Consider the following 26,323-nt stretch of genomic DNA (forward strand, 5'->3'; position numbering starts at 1 on the left):
TTCTGCTAGCCAGCTTTGAACTACGGGACACAGTGCCACCCTCTTCAACTCAGCTGTGAGCAGAGGTGGACACTTGACCCAAGCTGAGCCAATCAGATTCTTCCCCGGGAATTTGGAATTGAGGCTGATTAGTCTTGGCTGGGTTTTCTCCTCTGCAAAATGGTGATGATAATAGTAACATTTGCCCTGTAGGATGGTGGTAGAATTGAAAAGGGGATCCATCCCAAGTTCTTAGCCCAACGCAGAGCACAGAGCAAGCACTCAGTAAAAGTATGACTGGTTTTATCATTGTCATCCCTAACAGCAAGCTCCCTAGCTTAGGTCCTAGCACATTGTGGCGCTCAATAAATATTTATTGGATGAATGAATGAATGAAGAAATCAATCAATCAACAAGAGAATGCCCTAGGCTGCCGTCTCCCCTGCTGTTTGATGATGCTCAGTGACAGCAGGACCCGGACTTCTTGTTTGTGCAAAAATTCTCTCTTCCAAACACTGGACTTTGTCTCCTATATAAAACCAAGTTGAACATCCCACAACCCCAGCCCTCGTGTTGTGAGATGCAGGCGCAGTATAAGAGTTTTGAAGGTTGCCAGGTGCTCATGATACATTTTCCAGGTCGTTAAACCTCTAGTTAGACAAACTCAATCACGCGTGTTCGTTAAAATGAGATTTGGGCCATTTCAAAGATTAGGCTCATAGTGCAGGAAATATGGTTTAAGTTTTCCTTTGACAGGGAGGAGGGGGGAAACTCATTCCACAATAGCACCGGAGAGTTCCACAGCGTATTTCTCATTTTATAGTTCCTGCAGTCATTCTCTCTCTCCCGAACGATTCCTCGTTCTGCTTTCACTACTCCTAAATAGTATTTATTTTGTCTGAGTCTCCGCCTACACCATAGGCTGGGAAATGCACATCCTGGAGATTTGTACCTGCGCTAAACATGTTTATGTTTTTAAAATGTAGCTGCAATAATCGACTTTTGAAATGTACCTTGAACAAACATGATTCATCAACTCACCCTCAGAGAGCAAGTCACAGGGAAAGTTTTGCAAATGGAATTTTCTGCCAGTGGTTTAGAAAAGAGCCTTCCAAGTGGTACCTGGGTCCACACCTACGCAGATTCCAGGAGGAGAGAAAGACCAGTCCATAGCCTCCTGCTTCTGCGTGACATTTTCAGGGAAGGTATGCAGCAAGAGAATGGGGACTCATTTAATGGAACTCCCCCCTCAGAGGTGTGGACAGGATGACAAAAGGTCAGACGGCCTTTTCTGGTCCAGAAGGGCTATAATGAAACCATCAGGCGTTAACAAGCACTTTCAGGAAGAGAGCGTGCACACCCACCTTCTTTAGTCTTGCAAACAGTGTTTAACACATCTAAGCATCTTGAGCTTAAACATTTTTGAGCCGCAATATCTAGGAACAATGACAAGCCCTTAATGGGCCCCTAGAAAATATTTGTTGAATTAATAATATTCCTGCTAGGCAAAAAACAATGACAGATACTATTTACCGACAGCTTGCTACGTGCCAGGCACTCTGTGTACACTAGGTCTAATGGTCGCAACCACACTACAAGGCAGGTCTTATTATGAGCATCTTCATCATTTTAGAGGTGAGAACGTTGAGCCTCAGAAAGTATAAAGGACTTGTCCAAGGTCACTCCGCCAGGCGGTAGAAGACTGAAGATTTGAAAGCTGTGTCTGTCTGATGCTAAACTCCGTACTCTTGACGCTTGCTCCCTCCACTGTCCCCTTTAGATTCTTAAGTGCATTTTCTCTAGTTCTTTCTGCTTGTCACAAAGGAGGCTGGGGATAATTTCATGTCGAGAGGGGTTCACGCACTTAGCATCAGTACTCCATGCAGGGACCGCACTCCTTGGAGCCTGCTAAGCCTGAGGAGGCCTCCAACTGCTTCCAGGCATCCCCGAAAGCACAGCTGCACTTTCTAATTGCTCCCAGAGCCAGCAGGCTTCTAGCTGTACAGAAAACAGTTACTCTCATGGGTGACCAAGTCATGGCATGTGTGACAACACAGGCAACTGGTCTCCCCAAGACTGATGAGGAAAATTGATTATCTTGATTCTTCGTGTCCTTTTCATCCTTGCATATAGTCTGTCACCTCCCAGCTGTTGCATCTTCTATTAAGAGACGTCAATTCCCTCCATCTTTCATTATACAATCTACAGAGTCCTTTAATCAACCCACAAACATTTATTGATCCCTTATAAAGACAAGATCATCTGATCTCAGGAGCTCACAACTAGAATAGGGGCGGATACATCCAACAAATAACTTTACTGCAGGAGCTCAGTGTTTCCAGGAGAGACGCTTATCTGGTATGCAATGAGAACAAAGAGAGGCACAACTCACTTGGCCACTGGAAGGAGAATTGAAGAAAGGGGAGATTGGGAAGGCTTCATGGTGGTGGTGATATTTAAGTTGGGTCTTGAAGGATGAGCAGGAGTTTTCCAAGTGGGAGACGAGAGAAAGGGCATCCCCTGCAGGAGACATAACATGTCCCCAGGAGCATACCTGTTTCAAAGGTGTTTAGAGTGACTGGAGGGCGGGATGTGTTGGGGTAGAGGTGCAGTCAGCAGATGCAGTCATGAAAGGCTCTGTAGAATACCCTGAAAACTGGGACTTTGCTTTAAGGTCAATGGGCAGCCACTGAAGTGTTCTGGGTAAGAGTGATAGTAAGGTTTGTTCTATAGAAAGACGGCATATTGGGTTCCTAGGGCTGCTATAAAAAATCATCACAAAATGGATGGCTTGAAACAACAGAAACTTTCCTTTCCCCACTCAGGAGGTCGGAAGTCCAAAATCAAGGGGTCGCTGGGGTTGGTCCTTTCTGAAGACTCTCAGGGACAATCTGTTCCATGCCTCTCTCCTAGATCCTGGCAATTGCTGGCAATCCTTGGCATTCCTTGGCTTGTAGACGTATCAATCTCTGCCTCCATCTTCACATGGTGTTCTCCCCTCTTGTCCTCTCCTTTTCGTATAAGGACACCAGTCATTGGATTTAGGGCCACCCTAACCCAGTATGACCTTATCTTTACTTATATCTGCAAAGACCCTATTTCCAAATAAGGTCCCATTCTGAGGTTCTGGGTGGACATGAACTTTGAGGAGGACACTATTCAACCCGCAATAGACAGTGAAGAGGCAGGAATGTCAGTGGGAACTCACAAGACCAGCCAGGAAGCCACTCCCACTGAGAGGGAATGGGGCCAGGATGCAGCAGTAGAAGAGGGACCCATCGACACCCCAAGGACTTCCGTGTGGGTCATTTCCCTAGGGGAGGGGCAATATAATGACACAGCAAGTCCTGTTAGAAGCGACCTGAAAGATCAAATCATCCACTTTCCCTCTGTTTACTGATGGAAGCGGTTGCAGATGCTATTAAGTGTGGAACCGGTACTTTACAACCAGATGGTCTGTCTCGAGGATCCCTTTGTACTCTTAAGATTGCTTTAATGCGTATTGGCTCTTCCTAGTCAGGTTTGGTTTAGACAGAGCCTTCAGGAGCAGAGGAGCTTATTGGCAGAGCTCATAATTGTCTTAATAGCCCACATTTATTAAGCACACACTAAATGCCAGGTGCCAGGTGAGATGCCTTGAATTCATTAGCCGTGACTCTTACAATGTCTCTGCAAAGAAAAGCTGTATTGTGAATGTCCTCATTTGACAGATGAGGATATTGGTGCTCAGTGGTTATAATTTGCCCAGGGTTACAAGGTGGTAAAGCTGAACTGGAATCCAGGGCCATGTGATGCCAAAGGCAGTTCCTAAAATAAAAATAATAATAATTTTCGAAAACCTCCATTAAGAAAAATACATAGGATTAGGGAGGTGAAGTATGAAAACTTGATCAGTTCAAGTGGCCCCAATTTATCTTGCTCCCAAAGAAAGAGCCTCCTAGCTTGAGATGAAGAAGCAGTTCTGGAAGGCTGGATGACAAACTGGGGTCAGCCCCCCACTCTGTAGGGGGCTCAAAAGGATATGCACACAGGACCCAGAGGGCACCCGCCTGTCAAGTGAGGGGCCAGGGCTCCAAGTGAATTAATCTCCTTCTCTCTGCCAGCATTTCCTTTGCCCTCCCATCTGTTCGAAAGAAGGCTTTTCCTCTCTGGGGAGTAAGGGACCTTTTCGGTTCCAGCTTATTCAGAATAAAGTTCCTTCGAACAACTGGCCAACTTTTTTTTCCTTTGAGCCTGACATGCAGAGCCAGCTGTTGAATCAGGAACTTCTGCCAACGGAGCAGAGTTTTGCCCAGATCTCATCTGGTGTCGGCTTGGGTTTGTTTTTTTTTTTTTTTCTTTTTTTAGTACTTGTAGGGTTTTTTTTCCTTTTAATAATTATTATTCTTCAAAGGGAATCTGGAACCGGCAGATTCAAAGATCAAAGACTCAGGAGGGGCAACATTCCTCCTTAATGGCCCCAACAAGACTCTGAAGACACAGGGGGAGGTTGACGCAGTCAGCCTCATGGACCTCAGCCCTCCCTCATCCCATGCTTCCTCTGCTCATCTGCCTTTGCCCATGATGGCTGCCTCTGGGCATCCTGATCAGCCAACTGGCCCCCTTGGTGTGGCCAGAGTAGGAGGTTACTTATGGGTGTAATCTGAGGATGGAGCAGCCTGGTCTCACCCTAAAACATTCCCCAACACACTAAACCTGGTACATACCTGAAAATACACCGTTTACCAAGCATTCCACTGGGTTAAGCATTGCCTACTCTCTGCACTCCATTTTCAGGGTGAAAATGCTACTGGGTTCAATGATACCTTATGTCACTCCCACCTTAGTATAAATTAGTCTACAGATTGGTTTCCTTATGTCAGAGCAGCATGAGGATATTTGGCACCTTGGAGTGGGGAGAAATGAACAATTAATGGGGAAGAGTAAATATTTAGACATCACTGGAGAAGGAAAGAAAAGAAGGAAGCCAAAAGTTATCATACACCTACTGTGTGCTGGTCCTTCACATATATATTATTTCTATTTTCATAACAACCCTCTAAGGTTGGCATTATCATCCACATTTTGGAGCTGACTCACCAATATCCAACCCAGTTGAGTTGTCTAACCCGGTGGTTCTCAGGCTTTAGCAAGCATAGGAATCCCAGGAGAGCCTGGTGGAGACTCCCGGGCCCCATCCCCAGAGGTCCTGATTCACCTGGTCTTGTATGGGCCCATGAGTTTGCACGTATAATGAGCTCCCAAGTGATGCTGATGCTGTTGGTCCACAGACCACAGTTTGAGCAGCGGGAGTCTAGTCATGGTAATCTTATTTACCTAGGCAATGATTGGTTCAAATGATGGGCCAGCCCAAGCCTATTTGGGCCAATGAGATGTGAAAGGAGATTTGCCAGGGGCTTCTGGGAAAGAAGCCTTGGCCCTTATTGCTACCAGCAGCCATTTCACAGACACGAGAGGATGAAGCTCATTCCATGGACAGTTGACTATGTGGGCAGCTCAGCGACATGGCAGAACCTCTAAGCCAACCCTGAATCCTACTCTGGACTCCCTCTTACATGAAGTAATAAATACCCCTGTTGTTTAAGCAAGGGTGGACGGAGTTTCCTGTTACTTTCATCTTAAAGCATCTTAACAGACATTCTTGTCATTCTCAGATGAAGAAAGAGCGGTTCGCTCCGAGCCCAAGGCCACGAAGCTGGTAATCAAGTCTATGTGAAGCCAAATGTATTTCCACTTTGTCGCACTAACTGAGTGGCTTTCTCTCCAAGACCTGATGTGACTACCATCTACTTTGGCCCAAGTATTTGGGGCCAGACCCACCTACACTCCTATCACCAAAAGGTTAAGGATTCCCTCCACCCGTCTGTCCATCTGTCCCTCCATCTATCTGTCCAGCCGTCCATCCATCTTTCCCTTCATCAAGCATTTATCCTGTGCTTGCTGCATATCAGGCTCTGTGCTCCATGCTGGTGATCCACTGGAGGACAAGATTCAGCTTGAAGGAGTTCAAATCTAGAGGAAGAGACAGCCCCACAATCTCAGCATCTCCTTCTACATTTCTAAGACTTTGGCATTGCAATCTGCCCACTGATGCCCAGATGCCCTATTGGGCTTCTAAGCTGTTGGCAGATAATAAAAGCCCAATCTTCTTTTATGCAACTCAGATTTATACACCTTTGGAAAGTTGGAATTTTTTTTTTGTAACATCAGTAAAACAATTCCAGATCTTCAGTAATGGGGATTATATAAATATTCAACCATCACATTTCTATGTTTATAGAGCATCAAAGTGCACAGCACATTATAAATCTTCTAATTAATCCTTATAATGCTCTAGTGTCATGAGCAAAGGGCAGATAATAACCCTGTTTTACTGATGGGACCAACGGCCACTGTAATTCCGTGACTCGCCCATGCTCATGCGGCCGATCACCTGCGTTTTACACCTTCATTAACAGCACAGCTTATTAATTATAACAATTACATTAACAACTAGCATTTACTGAGAGACCCCATAAACCTAGCTCTGTCCTGAGGACTTGACACACATTAGCACATTGAACCTCCATCACAATCCACGAAGTAGGCTCTGTGCATGAGGAAACTAAAGCTCAAAGAGGTATTGTATTTGCCAAAGACCCTGGCTAGTGAACTCAGGTCTATGTGACTCCAAACTTCTCACCCTGCCCTTTGATTACTGTACCGGCTGGGTGGCATGTTGGGAAGCGAAGACCTGCGTATTCTTCTCCTGAGTCTTCTACCGCTTTACTGGGTGACCTTAGGAAAATTCTCAGCCTCTCTGGGTCTTGGGTTATTCATCCGTTAGTGAAGCAGAGAGAGTACAGACTTTGGAACCAAACTGCAGTTTGGATGTAAATCCCACCTCTGTCCCTTGCTTGTCATGTAACTCCAGAAATGTACTTAACCTCTCTGTAACTCCATTTTCTAATCTGTGAAATGGAGTCAGTAACAGTCCTACCCCACATAATATGTTGCAAGGGTGAAATGAGTTAATACATGTAAAATGCCTCTGATGGTGCCCAGCACTTGGTAAGCACTCGATAAACATCAGCTGTATTTAGCGTGTGTCACGTGAGGGAGGGGTGGCACTGGATCAGCTCTCAGAGCTGATGATCTTGGATGATTCTAAAATTAATCACCTCCCATGGATTTTGGTTTAACCACAGGGAAATAATATAACTCGGCAATACTTTGGGGTCATCTGGACAAAATATTTGCCATGTGCTAAAAAAAAAAATCATGGTTAAGATCCTCCTAATGGCAAATGATAGAAAATCCAGTTCAAAGTGGCCTAAGCACAAGTGAAAATTGTCTCAGGTAAACAAAAGTCCGCAGGTAAACCCAGCTTCAGCTTATCAGACTGCCTCTCCTTCCTCACCAGCCCCCCACTCCCTGCCCGACGTGTGCTCCACGTGGACTGAACCATCTTCAGTATCACTTTCTCCATCTCCTCCAGATCTTTGTACATCTGCCTGGACCACAGCCCTCCTGCCTCTTATTTTAGACCCCTCCTAGTCCCTCAGGACTCCACTTGGACTGAGAAGTCACTTCCTTCATCCCCGACTGCCCTCTGCCCTTGCTGGGTCCCATGTGCCCACAGCCCCCAAGCCCACTCCCACCCTAGCCTACATACTATGGTATTGTAACTTACTTAATTGTCTACCTACCCTCACGAGACTCTGAGAGGGACCTTTGGATGGGCGTGTGTATTCCAGCACCGGGCTGGCCCCCGAAGAGAGCCTCAGTAAGCCTTTTTTAAAGAAAGAATATCCAATATGTCCTGGGCAGTGGGGATGGTTCACTGACAAGTCCAAGGGGCCGGAGAGCCAGGAGCAAGGCACAGTGTGTAAGAGGGAAGTGAGAAGGCCCTACACAATTACCAAGAGGCTCCAACATTGATGGAGAGAAGTAGGTCTGCCAGAGATTAGACAAATGGGCACATGCTTCTCTCAGCTCTAGCTAGGATCTTAACCCAGCCCAAATACCATGTCCCAGAAAGATCTAATGAGTGTGCCCAACAGGGCTCCCTTGGAACAAGGACCCTCGCCATCTCCCCCAGAGGCACACCTGAGATGGTATTAAAGAAATCTTTGCAGTTCCTGCAAACGCTGTCTTACTTACCTCTGCAGTGTTTGGTCCACCTCCCTCTGATTTACGCTCCGAACTGCCTTCTCACCCTATTTAGCCTCAGGAAAGCATGAAAATGAACATTTGACACCATCAAGGGCATCCCTGCTTTCACCTCTTTGGAGAAGGGCTCTCCTTCAGGCTTCCACATTTGAAAATAGCTTTCACGTTTGAAAATAATAAGCAGGTTCAGCTTATTATTTTCTCTACCCCAGGCTGCCAACCGCAGTCTTCTCCCATCTCCGCTTACCCCCCCAGGAACCATGTTTGCTAACTACAAGAAGGAAGGTGTTCTGTTTTTGCAAACAATTCTGAACCCCAATTAGTTTCTCGGTAACTTGATACTCATTGGTGGCGACCGTGGTTTCTCATCTAGCATTGTTATTGATTTGGTCAGAAGTAATTAAGCAGATAATTCTTACTCAATTACATTTCCCTGAATTTCCTGAAGTTGCTACCTCGTCTCCCCGGCTGTATTTTCTTTTCCAAATTAATTTTGTTTTGACTCCGAAACAAGAACAAACACTACGGAGCAGCTTTCGCATGTTGATTTTCATGGGAACAGAGTGGGGCTCTGTGTTTTAATTTCACTAGAGCGCTCAAACTCTAATATTTTTTTTTTAAATCATGTAAAACATACACAGGTTTAAAAAAAAAATAGCATGAAAAGTCTTCTCCCAAAGAGCAGAAACCCTCTTTCCTGCCCACTTCCCACTCCTGACACCATGTCCCAGGCAGCCACTTCTAACACTTTTCGTTATTCCTCCCAATGATCCTGTCCCCAAATTATTTGTTTTACCTCTATTTTTCAGTTTATACATTTAAGACTTTAATGACTTTCTGCTCTGAAAGATGAAGATCTGGCATCTTTGCCCCTGTACCCACTTCCAATCCCCAACTCTCATTGCCCTAAAACTAGCATTACCTTAATTTTTAAAAATATGTTATTAGGGCAGTGAAACTACTCCTTACAATACTGTAATGATACATACACGTCATTATAAGTTTGTCCAAAACCACAGAATGGATAACCCCAGGAGTGAACCCTCATGTAAACTATGGACTCTAGGTGATAATGACGTGTCAGTGTAGCTTCATCGATGGTAACAAATGTACCCCTCTGGCGGGGGATGTTGATAGTCAGGGAGGCTGTGCATGTGTGAGGGCGCAGGGTATATGGGAACTCTCTGTACCTTCTGCTCAATTTTTCTGTGAACCTAAAACTGTTCTAAAAATAAATCATGATTTTAAAGGAAACTATGTTACTCTTGCATTTCTTGCCCCAATCACCCACAGAGAGTATCTTTGCCTCCATAGAAGAAGAGATTGTCCTCATCAGCTCTCCTGGTGTCTTTTACTACTACTTTTTACATTGTCAAGATTGATAATGCTCACTTTCTGTTCTGGACCCATAATTCCGTTTTCCAGGCTTTGTCGATGAGTTGAGTCTAAAAGTTGAAAATCAGCAAATATTACAGTTTTATTTTTACCTATTCGTCCACTCACTCAATAAATAACTGCCAAGAAACCACTCCTAGTTTGGCATTGTACCAGGCACCAAAGATGCCATGTGACAAGGCACCTTGCAAGGCTAGAATTTGGAGGAGAGGCGAGGGAAGACACACAATTTACAAGGTAAGCATAACAGCTGCTTAAATCACTGGTTTTGAACTTTATGTTAAAAATATGAATTGAAATGTAATAAGGAGGTAAACTGAATATAACAGATATTTTAAATAGGAGCTGCTAGTTTTCTTTACACTTTGTGAATACAAGCTGCGTCTTGGTGCTCAAACCTCAGCCCACTTGCCTTCCTTGTTGATCCTTAGGCTGAAGCCAAAACATGAGAGGGTTTTACATACTGGGGATTGTGTCCCTCCTCCAGAGATGGAGAGATGGTGAGAGGCATCATAGTTACACTTTTGTATCATGTTCGTAAAGCTCCTTTATCAACAGGGAGACTTTGTACCATTGGTGCATTTGTTCAGAACTCACTGGCTGGAAATACCACTCTGAGGACAGCTGGGACCAACATCTGCTCATCATGAGAGGTGCCAGACCAGTCACCACAATGTCCATAGGGCCAGTGCAGGACACCAAGGCAGCCCCTGGGGCCATGGAGGGAAATATTCTGACTGCCCTTGTGTGAATGTGCCAGCCAGGTGCGTGTCTGTGTGTCTGTGTTTGCTTATTAAAATATAAAATCTCTCTGGAAGGATACGCAAGAACGTAGTAACGCTAGTCATCTCCAGGGAGGGAAATGAATGGACTGAGGACAAGGTGGAAGTAATACTTTTTAACCACATACCATTCCGTATGCTTTTAAACCACTTGAAAATACTACCTATTCAAAAAAAAAAAAAACGAAATAAAACATGAAGTAAGACTCAATACTTCATCTGCAGCCCTTAGCTAGGGCCTTCCTCTCTAAGCTTTGTTTTGCTGAAGTGGCTTCTCGTGGTTTCTCAGCAGCATTACCAGATTAAGGTTCATTTTCTCCTGCTTAAGGATATCAGGAGAACCTTCCTCGCCACCCCCTCTCTCCCGTCACACTTTACATTCCGGTTGTTTGTGGTTCCCTCTCCACGCTTTGTGTTTGGCCCAGTCTGAAGCTTGGCCAGTAACCCCCCAGTGCCAAGCTGTGTTCAGTGCCTGCACTTCAGCACATCCTAGTTGAATTGTCTGTTGAATACCCGCCTCCCCCACTGGAGCTTGAGCTCCTTGAGGACAGGCATGATGTCTTGTTCAGCCAGTTTCTAACTCATAGTAGGTATTTAAGAAATATTTGGGCTACTCTTCTCCCTCACTCAGCCTCCTAACATGGTCCACGCGGCTTGGCATTGGATGGCATCCCGGGGACAGCATCACAGAATTATGTGGCAGCAGCCCTGTAGTCACACGAAGGCTCATTCCAAGGGGAATGCCAGCCCCAACCACCTCTTCTGTGTCTTGGCTCTTTCTCCTTTCATCACTGGCTTAAGCTCAGCTATGCTTCCACTTCTCATGTGGAAAACGGGGTTAACAGTTATTAACCAATGGGAGACTGGGTTTCTTTGGACCCTGAGGGGGTTCACTTGGACATGCAAAGATGTTGACTTCATCTTCTTCCAGGGAGACAGAAAACGAACTGAAGCCACATGGGACTTAAACCGCACCCCCCCCCCATCCCACACACACTCCGCATGAAGATACTGAGAATATGAAACGAGAATTTCTTGGGACACTACTTGTTTCCTTTCTCCAGGATGAGTTGCCAAATAATTTGTTTCATTTTCAAGAAAGGAAGCAAATTAGGGCATGATAAGCAGTGGAGGGTGCCCTCCAGTCAACTAGACTGGCTGAACTGGGCCTTCCTCTCACCAGCTCACTGACCTCACGCAAGTTATTTAACTAATCTGGGTCTCAGGTTCCTCAATCATAAAATGGGAGTAATAATAATAATGACAACACTTAACTTTTTGAATGGGCATGAAGATTCAAAGAGAAAAGACAGGCAAAGTGCCCAATATGGGGATGGCAATTGTGTGTCATAATACTGCTTTTCCTTCCTGGACCAGGGCAGACATTGCTAATCAATCACAGAATGCTTTTCTGAATGAGATTGGACTCCAAGGAGCTCCAGAATCCACTGCCACTAATGGTTAGCTTGAGGCTGGCACTCAAGCTGGAGCTCACTTGCCATCTCCAGCCTTGCACGTTTCCAGACACATGGGAGGTGCTGAAAAATTTGGGCACTGTTATAATTATTGAACAGAAGTACCGTTGGCAAGGTAGTTGTTACATCCCTGGGCCCACGTCCTGAAGCTCCTCCAGGACTTTGAATGGCAGCCCATCACATGGATTCCTATTGGCTGCTGGTGTCCAACAGCTGGGCTGCTGGGCCATCATATTTAGGCTTTCAAAAGAGTTTGTGAGATTAACGAGATTAATGTGTGTTTTTTTTTTTTTTTTTTTTTTTTTTTTACTCTATGGATAGCACGTTGGCTGCTGGCATGCCACCTCAATCCCAAGGCTGATGGGGGCTCATTGATGCTGGCAGCCGATTTCCATTTCAATCAAGTGAGAAAGGAAGGAGGCAGAGAAAGACAAGAGATTGAGGAAAAGCAGGACTTGATTGAAAGCTAGTGGCATCTAGCGCCACCTACTGTTATATTGGTGCATAGCTACCATTGCTGACTGTCTCGGGGTTGTTGACAGCCTTAACCTGCCCTTAATGATTTGGGAACATTTTCATAATCTCACTCAAGTTATACTTTTAATTTATAATTTATGAATAAATATAATATATAAATTTTGTAAAAACTGCAGATACTCGTGGTACACTGACAGTGATAGTAACATTTCTTTGGCAAGTTTGGTTCACAAAGCTATGTACCAGGCGTGCCCCTGAGTACCCTCACAGCTCATGGATGAGGCTCGGGCAGATGACAGGTGGGAACCCTGATGCGTGGAGCAAGTGACTTGCTTGGGGTCACACAGCTAGTGGGGCAAGGAGCTAGGACTCTGAGTCCACATCCTCTTCTCCCTCTGAATCTGTCGCTCCTCCTTCTCTGCTCCCCCCAGTCCACCTTGGGGTCTGGCTCACACCTCCTTAAGCCCCTCAAAGCATAATTCCCACTCCAAACATGCTGGTGTGTAATGTGCACTTTACTGAAGGGTTCACACGAGAGATGGAGGAGGTTACATTGCCCGCCATGGAGGAAAAAAACAATAAAACAGTCCTTTAAACTTGTGCCTTTTTTCTAGATGTCAGTTCCCCCCCACCCACCCCAAGGCTCCCTCCTCACCCTCCATAATATGTCACTCTGCCTTTGTCAGCTGGAACCATTCATCCTCTCTCTGCGCTTCTCCAGTATCCATCTTCACTCTCATCTTCTCAGCAGACCAATCACAGTCCTTAGGAAACAGGGAGGATTTAAGAAACAAATAACGGAATACTGTTGTCTCTCTCTCCAACATGAAGAATTGGAGAAGACTTTGAATTTTCAGGAAGGCTTAATGGTTGAAGACCCAAGTTTTAAATACGAGGAGACTGGATGAAACAGAAGCACTAGGATGCATGTAGATACAGATAGAAATAAAGGGATTTATTGCAAGGAATTCGTTCACGGGATTATGGAGGCTGACAAGTCCCAAGATGTTTGGTTGGCAAACTGGGGACCCAGGGGTGCTGGATGCTGTAGTCCCAGGCCAAGTTCAAAGGCCTAAGAACCAGAAGAGCTGATGGTGTAAATTCCAGCCCAAAAACCTCCAAGTTCAAGACCCAGGAAGGGCTGATGTTTCAGTTCGAGTCCGAAGGCAGGAAAAAACTGAGGTCCCTGCTCAAAGGAGGTCAGACCAGAGGAGCTCCCTCTTATTGGGGATGGGCCAGCCTTTTGTTCCATTCAGGCCTTCAGCTAGTTGGATGAGGCCCACCCACATTAGGGAGGGTAATCTGCTGCTTTACTCAGACTATCGATTTAAATTTCACACTCATCCCAAACATCCCCACAGAAACACCTGGAATAATGTTTGACCAAATATCTGAGCACTCTGGCCTGGTCAAGTGGACACACAAAATTAGCCATCACATCAGGATTCTAACCACAGCTCAGACCAGCTGTGTGACCTTGAATGAGTCCCTCGGTGCCTTCTTTTCTTCTTCTGTAAAATGGGTTTATTAATAACTGTCTCATTGGGTTGTTGGAAGAAGCTAATGAGATGGATGGCATAAAACGCTCAGCACAGTGCTGATGCAGAGCAATTCCACAACAATTTGTCAATTTAGGAGCTCCGGACTTGGATACTCCCCCCTCCCACCACCCACCCCACTCTCAAAGAAAACGAAGCCTGCACATGCCACATTTTCTGCGACCTTTTGTGTTGCTGCATGACTAGAAACCTGGGTGTGTATGTGAGAGATCATGCTTTCTCAAGGTAGGAAGTGAATTCCACATAATTGTAAACGCTGCATGGATCAAACAGATCCTGCAGGCCACTCGAGGGACATCTCCCTTCCTGGTCCACGCCCTTCATTTACAAAAGGGAAACAGAGTTCCCTGGGTTTACAATAGTAAACAAATGGTAATAGTACAAACAATAGTAAACACAAATGAGTGTTTTTAGTAAAACTGCAATTTACGAAAGCCTGGAGCAGGCGGTGGTTTGTGGACCCCTGGATTAGGTGACAGTGAGGGAGCATGTCAAGGTGAGGAGGGCACCATGCCGGGCCCCACCACTGACTGACTGTGTGATCTTGAACAAGCGGCTTAACCTTTTGGATCCTGGGTTTCCTTTTCAGCTAAATAGGGATAAAGATGCCTCATAAAGTTTGGTACAAGGATTAAATAAAACAGTGTAAAAAATGCCCCCACCCTTAGCCTCCCCACCCAGTCCCAAGGCAAGCTGCTACCATAGCTGGATCATTCTTCCTCAGAGTGAATGTAGCTCGTGACAGATATGGGTAGTGTTTTATAAGACTTAAAGGTCCCTTTGATGGTGGGGTACAACATACTGACACTCATGTAGGTGAAAGACGGAAGGCTGTCTTAGTTACAGATGCGAAGGAGAGAAGGCCTGCAGGCAGGGCCACACAGGGAATTGGCCCCTGGACAGGGTAACAGCAAGCCGGTCTGTGGATGGTAACCTGTGTGTGGCAGTCAGGGCGAGGTTAGTCAGGAGTCACAGGCTCCCTGTGGATTAGCTAATCAGAATAATTCCTAGGCTCCAGGACATAGGGGTTGGCCCTAGTTGTCTGGTACCTGGCCCTGTGGCAATCAGAGGATTGCATCATGCCCCACTCCCAGAGGAACCCATCAGGATGTGAATTTAATCAGCTTCTCAAGAAGGGGCATTCGCTGGCCTCTAGCCAGGGCTTCAAAACTTGGTCAAGACAGTATTGAAAAAAAATGTATATTACAATTAGTGACTTGTGTGCTCTGATGGCCCCCAGTTTCTCCAGCCTCAGGGGCATGGGCTTTTCTTTATTTCCCAACTTCAGCCAAGCTCCCGTTCTGAATGTCAGCAAGAAGCCCAGACTCTTCCTTTATTCCTAAAGCAGCGCCTCCACGAGGCTGTCCTGCTTCCTGATATTTGAAGATGGCCCGGGGGAATTCACGGCAGCAAAGGAAAACTTGAAAGTGGGGGTGCAGCCATTTCATCTTTGTCCCCCCCAACTTTGTATTAGAAAACACTGCAAACCTACAGAAAGGTTGTAAGAATAGCATAATGGACAAGGATATACCCTTAACCACCTCCACTGTTATTTTGCCATATTTTGCTTTAATATTTTCCGTGATAGTCTATATATACATATGTGTGTATATTTATACATATGTATATATAACATACATGTGTGCATTATAATATTTTTAACCGAGCCCTTTGAGAGTCCACTGCAGACCCTTCACACCTAAATACTTCAGCATGTGCTGCCTAAGGACATTTTCCTTCGTAACCACAATAGATTTAACACAGAGATTTCACATTAATCCAATACTATTATCTGATATTCAATTCATATACGCATTTCCCCTTGTCCCAGTGATGCCCTTTATAGCGTTGTCTTTCCAGTCCAGCATCCAATCAGGGGATCATCCCTGTATCTCACTCTCACGTCCCATTGGTTTCCTAAAGGAACGGATCCTCTGCCTCTTTCCCCTTTCATGACAGTATGGAAGCCACAGAGGCATGTCCCTTGGACGTCTCTCCAAGAAAGAACTCGCTGTTCAGCCGCAAGGACTGCAGGTTGCTGAGCGCTTCCAGCTGTCGACGCTTTCAGGCTCCACTCCAGCTCTCACGAGGAGCCAGGATCAGCCCGGCAGTCCCCAGTCGATGAGCGCTATCCGCTTCTGCCCCGGGCCTGGGTTCCCATAACGGGCAGTCTTCGTCCTGGAGTCCCGTGTTGCCTTGGCTGAGACTGTCAGGTGGCCGTGGTAGGCTGAGGCTCTCCCTACCCAATCTTGCTCTCTCTCTCTTTTCTCTCGTGCTCCTGTCTCCATGCCTGCTTCCCAGAGGCCCCAAATGACAAAGATGTTAACATTTCCTAGGAGTCTAAGATGTGTATTTTGCAGAATGACGCTCACCTTTTATTCTTCTGACCATTCCCTCATGATCAGATTCAGACTGGGCATTCGGGGAGGGAATTCCATGGAGGTGATGCTGTGTCCTCCCCAGTGCATCACTTCAGGGGCGCGTGATAGCAGTTTGTCCCATCACTGGTGATGCTAAGTGTCTTCTCACTGGTTCAGGTGGTGTCCGCCAGACCTCACCATTGTGAGGTACTGCGTTCCCTTTGTACTTAATAATTAACCAATAGGATTAAACCTTGAGACTGTGATGCAGTCATCTCTTCATTCAGCAACGTCGGATTGAACTCAGGGCCAGGCACTGTCTCAGGAGCTGGAGATCAGAAGCTTTCTTCCCAGGGATCATTGTCATCCCTGTCTTCCCCCAGAGGACTCCTGCTGCTTATTCTGTCCTTAGGTTCTCAGCAGAGGGCTCGCTCATCTCCCTTAGATGACAGTCTCCTTTCCCACCACCCATCCCCACCTATCCCTAAGCCCCCAACCTCCTTCCTCCTGGGTCCATAGGAAGATGAGAATAAAAGGGAAGTTGAGTCAAAATACTCTCTAAAGGATGCACCCTGTCTTCAGTGAAAGGCTTCTTTACAGAATTCAGTAGCAGACTTCAGATTTCAGTTTGAAGGGTCTGCATGTGGACGAGGTCACTAGCTCTGGGTTATCTCTTCGTGGATATCCTCATATCCTTATCCCAAAAACAAACCTCATTCTCCCTGAAGAGAAGTGCCATTCACCACCAGAACTTCACTATTGGAGCACAAGCTAAGAATTCTGGGCTCATGTGCATACTCTCGCCACGGATCCCACCCGTTCTCTGCCTATTTCGTTCTTTACAGCTTCTCCGTAATGAGCCTGAAATTTGCCCATCTTCTTGCTTGCTCCTCGTGCTCTTTTCAAACGGCCCCCTTTCCCTCTCACCACTTGACGGAGCATCCCAGCTGTTCCCCTGATGTCTATATCAGCCCAAGTACATTTAGCAGGAATTCATTTCCATCTTAATCTGATTCCAGGAAGTAGATCATATTTTAAGAAGATTAGCAAAGATGGGTTTGGAACATTCATTCTTTCATAAAAGACAAGAGAACAACAGATATTTAAAAGATTGACTTTCTGGCCATGACCTTCAACAAATCATTCTGATTTTCTGCCGTATAAAAATTTTTATGACAAAATCTAACAAAATTCAGTGGGCAAGCTTTGGAGGTGGTATCTGTAAATTAATAGCAGGCAACTGCTAGCCTTTATTTAGCGCCCACTGTGCGTAACGGGGGGGCAGAATGAAGTAGTGGTTAAGAACACACACGCTTTGATGTCACTTGAACTTGAGTTCAGATCCAGACTTTGCTGCCTACTAGCACGTCATTTTCATCTTTCGAAACCTCAGCTTGCTCCTCTATAAAATGGGAATAATGATAATATGGCGAGGACTAAATGAAATCATGTATTTCAAATAAGAACACACTTAGGATCCTCTATGGCACGTAGGTGAGTGATAGACAGCCTTAGCTCCATTTTACAGGTGGGGAAACAGACTCAGGGAGGGTACGGAGCTTGCCCAAGGTCATCCAACTTCTCAGAGACAGACCCAAGTCTTAAACCTGGGTAATTCAGACAACAAACCTCTTTCCGTTCATTCCAGCCACCTCCCACTTCTCAGCCGTCAGGTTAAACTAAATCGCTTCCAAATGTTACTATTTAAACAGTCCCAATACATGAATATTACATGTATTCATACCTGCCCAAAAAACCATCCCCACCTAAGGTTCCACTATGAGTCCGAGCTCTCATGCCCCCACATTTATCAGCTTTTAACCTGACACATTACAGGACGTCACATAGCTTCTCACAGGCTTGCTCTCAAAGACTCGTTTAAAAATCAGTCAGAGAAGGGACACGAGCTGCAGGAAACAGGTGGACAGAAGAGACTCGATTTGATTTTCCAGGAAACAAAGAATGGAGACATCGCCCACACTCTGCAAAGCAACGAAAAAAACGGAAGCGCTTACGGCCAATGGGACACCCAAGGGAAGTAAGGACAGAAAATTAAAGTCAACTGCCCCAGGGTGGCTTTTATGAACCCTGGCTGAGAGTAGTCACAGAAAGTGAAGCAAAGGACATCCAAAGAGATGGTGATGGGGTTCTCCTCGGCTTTTATTTTCTCCTAATTTTTTATCTTTTCCAGATTTTCTACAACGTTCATTAGTTAGTTTCATAACCAGAACAATCTTAAGTGTAGAGTGCAGATGTGTCCGCTGGGTCAGGAGACATGTTAATCAGCGTCAGTAGGGAGGAAATACTTAGCAGCAGTCCATTTATCAGCGATTAGGATCTAAAGGGTGTGGGACACAGGACAGGTAAGTTCTGATGCAAGAGGAGGTAGGCCAAATAGATCTGGAATCTACAATTCTTCCTAGGTAAGGAAACTGGGAGAAGTGGGAGAGTTCTAGATTCTCAGTTTTGACAACGAATTTAAGAGAGAGCGAATGATCCCAATTCTGGATATGCATCGAAGCTATGGAAGATTCTAGAAACTACAGGTTTAGGCTCAAAAGATAAGAAACACCCAAAGTTACCATCTGCAAAAGAGTCCAGCTTTATAGTCCAAAAGTACCTGGTCAGCACCTGGAGCCAAGGCATTTGCAGAAGCTATAACCATAACCATCTGCTTTGGCTCTCATTTCCATTTCCTGCCCGCCACAGAGAGCTGATCCTTGTAAACTACATTTCCCAGGCACCCTTGCCAGCTGGCTTCCAGGTAGGTTCAGCCAATAGGAGGAGCAGCAGGAAACTGGAGGGTGAGAAAGAGAAGCCAGAATATTTCTCCCCTTCTCACTGAGTTTCTGGTGGCACCTCCAGCTGAAACCACATCTCCTCCGTGAGTCCAGCTTCTGCCAAGTGGCCCAATTCTAGGCCTTTCGAAAGCTATCACTGTCTTGGTTCCACCAGCCCTGGAGGTGGTGGAAGCTTTCTCCTTTTGCTAATCCTCTGACTGTCTTGCCATCCCTTATTTGGCTTTTCAGCTCTTCCAACACCTTCACTATAGTTCCCCAATAGCAAGTCCGTTCTATTGAACTACCCGGCATGAGCTCTGATTTTCTGCCCAGACCCTGCCAGACACAGTGTGCTAAAATAAACTGCTAACTCACATCATTCCAGACTCTTAGGTTCCTCAGTTTAAAGCAGCCTTGAAAACTTATACTTTGCTTATACTGATAGAACTAGTCAGAATTGCTTTACAAACATGAAAAACACTATTATTTTATTATTAGACAATTAATATATGTAAATTACCTAAAAATTAGGAAAAAGATAACCAAAATAAAAAAATCATAGCATACCTATAATTCGAACAGATATTGACATAATATCTCTATTAACAATTTATGTTTATTTCCAGCTTATTGTATTATTACACATATACCTTGCCATATGTCAATATTTTAAGACATTATTTGTATCAGATTATATAAATTTTTGGAAATTTCTGTGGCTTTTTATGAATATAGATCTTAACATCCCCTATGATCTAAGTTTTGTGTTTTGTAATCCACTTGAAATTATATCCCTTTCCACATCAATAAACGTACACCTATAGCGAAACTGAACAGTAGCACCAAATTCAAGTGGTCATATACCACTGTCTGGATAGCCTGGGATCTATGCCCCCAATGCCAATTGCTGGACACTTAGGTGTTTCTCACTGTTATTCACAAACTCCTGTGATAGCCATCCTCATGAAAAAGTCTTTTCATCCTTGCTGAATAACTTCCTTGGGTAGAAATGGAATTGCTGGGGTAAAAGGGTATGTGTTTTTAAGGCTTGTCATACATATGGAGAAATTGCCCTCCAGAAAGGTTGTAGAGATAATGAATCTTGGATGCTTTGTAAACTTCTAATTGTGCTGATATCAAATGGTGTTTGTAAATGTCCCGACAACCAGAAATCCCTCATCCAACGCCAATTGTTACTGCTGGCTTATTATAATTGTAATTAAACGGTGGTCACGATGAAAATGACTTTCTGAGAATCCATTGAAATGCTGGCATAGTTGTGGGACCTGTAGGGTGGATCTTGTCCTGCTAAAGTTTTGTGTCGAGTTGAGGACACACTTTGGCTTTGCTGCTATAAATTGTTCAGCACCAACCCCAGTGAATCCAGGGTCACTCTTTTGTTATAGTGTGACTCCCCGGTGCGTAGGCAACTGTCATTAGGCAAGATTTGGGGAAAAAAATACTTGACATTTGGATAGTATCATAGTTGCTTCATGAGGAGGGTGAAATTTGAGACATTTAGGAGACAGATGAGTATATGACTGTGACATCAAGCAGGGTTTCAACCATGTGTTTTCAAATCAGCTGGCAGGGAAATTGGAGTGTGTTTGCTTTTTCTTTGTTCATAAATATGTTTAATTCACAATATCTTTTAAGAATGTTTCTTTGGTCCTGTAGGAAAGAGTTAATGAGACGCTAAAAAAAAGAGATTAGAAAGGGAGACAACCTTGATTTCAAATGTTTGATCTCAACATGGCCAGTCTCTTTGTTTTCAATGCAAAATGCACCAGAATGGGGGTCATCTGTTTTTGTTCCCCCAAGAAAGGAAGGGGAGGGGAAAGAGGACTAGTCAAACTAATTGTTATCTGTGGACTGCCTTGGCACACCCAAGGGAAGAACACATTTCAGATAGAAATCTTGTATTTGCAGTTAACAGAAAAACCAATTTGATCCGGTTTAAATAAGAAAGGAAATGTTTGTGAAAAGTCCAGGGTCTAGCTAAGCTTAATCGGTTCAACAAGTTACCACAGAACACGTTTTTCTTTGACTCTCCTCTCTGCCTTCCCCCACATCTTCTTCAGCTGAGAGCTGGCTCCCTCATGGGCACAAAAAGGCTGCCAGCAACTCCCACAGATGTCTGCTTCTTCGTTCATAGCCAGTGAGGAAAGAGAACTTCTCTGCCTGTGGTTCTTTAGAAGATCTGGGAATCATACTTCCTAGAAGCCCCTGGCGAATGTCTGCTTGTATCTCCTTAGCCCAAACCGGGTCACATGACCATGCCTGGACCAGTCACCAGGACAGGGGATGAGCTGTGCTGTTTGGTTCAGCCATTCAGGACCACCCCTGCTGCTGGTACCATGAGTTTCTCTCAAGGTGCTGATGCTCCAAAGGAGGGGGCTAACCAGGGAACAGGTATCAAGAGAGAGGATGAAGAGATGCTAGAAGTGCAAGAAAAGCAAATGTCCCTTATGTAGAAGTTTTTAAAAGGACTCCTGGACATCCTTATATGCCTCCTTGGGGTCTGTCTCTCCGCTCACTTCAGCCACCCGTCAAGATGAAAACTGATGGGTTTGCCGTCAATTTTCAGCCAAGGGTTTGAGACCCCCTGGTGTATCTAGATGAACAAGATATATTACCTACAATTCATTCCTAATAATAACTAAAGAGATAAAGTTTATACATGATTTCCCTGTTTCGTATCTAGTTGAGCTTATTCGAGCTTATCTCAGGTGCGTATCCTACGTATTCAGCAGATGAGAAGGAGCTGCAGTTACGAAGACTCGAGAATTGCCATAGGCTCTCCGCCCTTACTCTGAGCTGCCCTGCACGGGACATGTGGTGGGTGACCCGGGAGAAAAGTGGCTGAGAGTCAGGCAGGCCAGTAACAGCACCTTCCCTCCACTTGAGACGCCACTCTCCAGCCCCACCGCCCTGCCACAAATGTCATTCCACTTTGCTATAACTACTCTCCCCGCCTTCCACATTCCACTTAAAAGGCCCAGAGCAGCAGGCCCCACAGCCCAATTTCACTGTCAGAGAAAGTGGGTGATGACAGCCGCTGGGAAAATGCCTTGCCTCCTTCCACACGTCCTTATTATGATTTCTCTCAGCATGTACCCAACCCGTCCTCATTCTGCCTTTGAAATACACTCTCAATACAATACCACCAATCAGCATTTGTCACATTTCCCTGGGCCATTTATTTGTTTTAATTCTTTTCTCTTTGTTTATTGCATAATTGATTAATACTTATGGCAGAGTAATAGGAAATTCACGTAAGCCAAGAAAAAGAAATCAAATCTGCAGTAATCTCACCCCCAGAGAGAATCACTGCCTTCGGGCGTATGGGCTTCCATATCTTTTCATATGTGTACAACCACATCAAGCATTTCCCAAAAAACAAAAACAGAATCATGCCATATGTATTGCTTTGTAACATATCTTCTCGCTCAAAGAACTCAGGCATCTCCGTATCAGTAAATATACTTACATCGTTATATTGTCATTGCACTTAATTGCCGCGTAGTATTCTGTTGTTTAGATGCACCGTGATTATCTAACCTGTCTTCTGTTGGAAAGATGTATAGGTGGTTTCCAAGAGTCTGCTCTTACAAGCAGCATCCTGGTGAACAATTTTGTTAATGAAGCTCGGTGCCCGTGCAGGAGCATTCCCATAGGATGCTTGACAGCAGAAGCATCGTGCGATCCAAGGGCAGGCACATTTTTTACAGCATTTGGTATGCATTGACGAACTGCCCTTCAGAAAAGTCATCACTGTGTATTCTCGCACCAGCGGCATCTGAAAACACCCATTTTCTCATAATTCCTTGGCATTTCTTTTAATTAAAGAAACCTAATATTGCAGGAATTAATTTCAGGACAGGATAATCCAGATAATAGTCTTGTTATTATTTCACCAAACTGGTAGCTGAGAAAAGTGACTTTTATATTAAAATATAGTTAATTTACCTCTCTTCTTTATGTTGACCTGGTATCAACCTCTGAGTAATGAATTTAAGTCTTGCGAGGTTCCCCCTATGGCTAAGCAAGGGAAATGAATAGAGGAGAGAGAAAGAAAAACCCAGGAATGATGACCTGGATAATTTGCTCATAAAATCCTGCTACTGGAGGCAGTGAGGGAAGAAAAGTACACTTGCATCTTTACGTTGAAGAGATTCAGCTCTTCAAATCGACTCCCTCTGCCACCAATAATAATGATCATTAACATTTAATTCTTTGCTTTACATTCAGTATAACGCTAATAATAGAAGCCTTCATTTTTCAAATGCTGGCTAAGTCAGAAACTTGACAATTAATTTAGTCTGTCACAGCAAAGTAGGAATTATTCCCCCATTCTGCTGAAGAAACTGAGGCCCAGAGAGGTTGTCATCGTCCAAGGTCACACAGCTGTCGCTGAACAGTACCAGGATCAGAGCTCAGGTGTGCCTGCCTCCAAAGCCCTTGCTATTTCCACCGTGCCACACAGCCCCTCTTTGGTGCAGAGAAGGATGCTGTGCTGCCCAGGATCCCTTCCATCTGATCAGACATCTCAGATGAACGCACGAGCCTCCTGCAGTCTGGCTCTGCTTGTAACAGTTGTACTAACACTTTTTTTGTTTCATTTCTTGGCTTCCCATCAGGTCCAAGACAAGCCAATGAAGAGCCTCAAGTATATGGACCGAGAAATTATAAACCTCAAAAAAGACCTTGTACGAAGCCGGTGAGTGAGCCCAGTATGGAACAACCCATAGACAACCTGACAGGGCTGGGCAGGCTACAGAGGGGTGCCCGCGGGTCCTTGCCAAGTCACAGTGCCCCCCCCCCAACCCTAAACATTAAGCAGGAGACTCACATGATGGTAACCCTGTAAGAATCCATTTCCTGACTGGACTTTTCAGGAAGTACCTGGACCAGACTTTCTTCCCCACTTTCGTACATGCCATTGGCCTGCCTAGAATTCTCTCTGCTTTCCTTCCTGGACCTGAATCCGATTCAAGAGAGTTCCCATATGCTCCAGCAAAAGCTTCCCTTTGTACTGCAGGCCCACAGCATGGTGGCCGAGAGTCAGATGGGCTCCGTCTCAAATACCGGCCCTGCCACCTGCCAGCTGGTAGCACTGGAGGAGTTATTTAACTTCTCGATTCTCTGTTCCCTTTCCTGTGAAATGAGAATAATATGAGGTTGTTAGAAGGGCTGAATGGGATCATGCAGACGAAGCACCCCTTGTGTGGCCTTGAAAACAACGCTGGTCATATCCTTGCTCCCCCCCAGTTCCTTCCTCCATGATAGTGTGAGCAAATTGAGGTCTAGGACCATATTTTATTCATCTCCATGTGGTGAGATGGAATATTTTTCCTTCTCCCCTCAACTCTTTCCTGGGACCTGGAATGTTTCAAGGTGGGATCATAAATGGAGCTTTTGGCAAAGCAACTCGAGGCAGAGTAAGAGAGGAGACTCTCTTAGCACAAAACACACAAGGGATGTGGTAAGAGGGGGTAATATAGCCAGTGTGGAAGGCCTGTTCATCTTACGTATCTCCCACTCTGAGCCAGACCACAGTGAGAACCACAGCGAGACATTTCCTTCCTGCACCTCCGTCACCTGCAAGCTCGTCCTTCACTGTCTACCTGCGTCTCCACCCCTGCCCTGTCCAGCAGCACAATGATGGGACTGGATGACTGAGCCCAAGACGAGGCAGGAAGGTGTGGGCACTGACGGTGGGGAGACAGAAAGGAGTGAAAGATACTAAGGGAGAGGTCAAGACGGGGCCCCAGAGAACAACATCCTCCCCACTGACTACAGGAGGGGTGGCTGTGTCAGCTCTCGGGGGAGGGGTGGTCTCCGGACACCCACTGTCCAGCAGAAACACAACGCGACCCGTGCATGTCATATTAAATTTTTGAATAGCCGCACTAAAAAAAAATTAAAAGAAATAGATGAAAGTGACTCTAATAATATATTTATTTAACCCAATATATCAGAAGTATGACCGTCCAACAGGTAATCAGTATAAAAAAGTATTAATGAGATACTTTATATTCTGTTTCAAATACATGATGAAAGTGATGAAAAATGATGAAAGATGAAAACTCCAGAGTGTATTTTACACTTAGAGCACATATCCGTTTGGACCAACCACATTTCAAGGGCTCAAAAGTTGTCATGGACTGAACTGTGTTCCTCCCCAAATCCATATGTGGAAGCCTTAACTTCCAGGGTGACTGTATTTGGAAATAGGGCCATTAAAAAGGTAATTAAGGTTAAATGAGGTCATGAAGGTGGGTCCTAATCTGATAGGACCAGTGTCCTTATAAGAAGAAGGGATGTCAGGAACGTGCACACACAGAGAAAAGGCCACTTGAGGACACACCTAGAAGGCACCGTCTGCAAGACAAGGAGAGAGGCCTCAAGACAAACCAACCCCCCAACACCTTGATCTTGGGCTTCCAGCCTCCAGAACTGCGAGAAAATAAACATCTGTCATTTAAGCCCCCCAGTTTGAGGTATTCTGTTATGACAACCCCACCAGGCTAACGTGATAGTCAATGTTGGGATAATCTTGCAGAGAACGTCCCCGGCTCGAGGAGGCTGATGGAGGCCAGTCTGAGTCTTGTATAGAGCCGAGCCCAGGCATGGCATGTGAATTGACTCTCAGAATCAAAGGCTGAAACCCACAAGGACTCCTTTGTTAGTCGCAGACATCTTGGCCTCATTGGTGTTTGAACCCAGGTTAGAGGGCTTTTTGAGGCTGATGCCTTGGGAAACTGGGAGCCCCAGGGACTGGTGAGCGGTAAGGTCAGGAAGCCCAGAGTTATCTGAGTGGGGGCAGCATCCATAGCAGGCAGCAAAGAAGGAGGATTGCATGGCTGAACGCAAGCCTCCCAACAGGGATTTGTGCTCTGCTCCACCGTCGTGCCTGGAGGACATTCCAGGCTTCAGGAGGAGTGGTGCAGCAGGGAGGTTAGATAAAAGGTGAGGTTCAAAATACAGAACCATCCATACATCATGGGCACCAATCAATCAGACCAGACGGTGGTCATACACAACCGCTAGGGCCATACACAACCATTACAACTGTGTTGGTTCTTACCTGATGAATATTATCAGCCTTGAGGTAGATGAGCCCCACCTGCAAGTACATACCACAATCTCTAGAGTCTGGGAAATGAGAGTTTCCGCAGTCATCTGTATACTCTAGACAAAGAGTTGATCGCTGGAGGTACCAATAGATGCTGTGATCTATGTAAGACCCAGATACCAAGACTCGACCCAGCCCAAGAAGGACAACAAGCAGTGGCGAGTCATTTGGTAACCAGAACTGATTGCTCAATTTTCAGGATATTTGCAAGCCTGTTATCAAACACA

At 45.2% G+C, this 26,323-nt stretch overlaps 1 protein-coding gene across 1 annotated transcript in view; it reads left to right on the top strand.

Moving 5' to 3' along the window:
* The window catches only part of CCDC60 (coiled-coil domain containing 60), a 157,538-nt gene that overhangs the window by 45,044 nt on the left and 86,171 nt on the right, over positions 1-26,323 (top strand). Inside the window, exon 2 of the mRNA XM_044775780.2 lies at positions 23,599-23,678. Coding sequence (XP_044631715.1) covers positions 23,599-23,678 — 80 coding nt within the window. The remainder of the gene's footprint in view (positions 1-23,598; positions 23,679-26,323) is intronic.

This window comes from Equus asinus, chromosome 8 (genome assembly GCF_041296235.1).
Source record: "Equus asinus isolate D_3611 breed Donkey chromosome 8, EquAss-T2T_v2, whole genome shotgun sequence".
In the NCBI taxonomy this organism is placed as follows: Eukaryota; Metazoa; Chordata; class Mammalia; order Perissodactyla; family Equidae; genus Equus; species Equus asinus.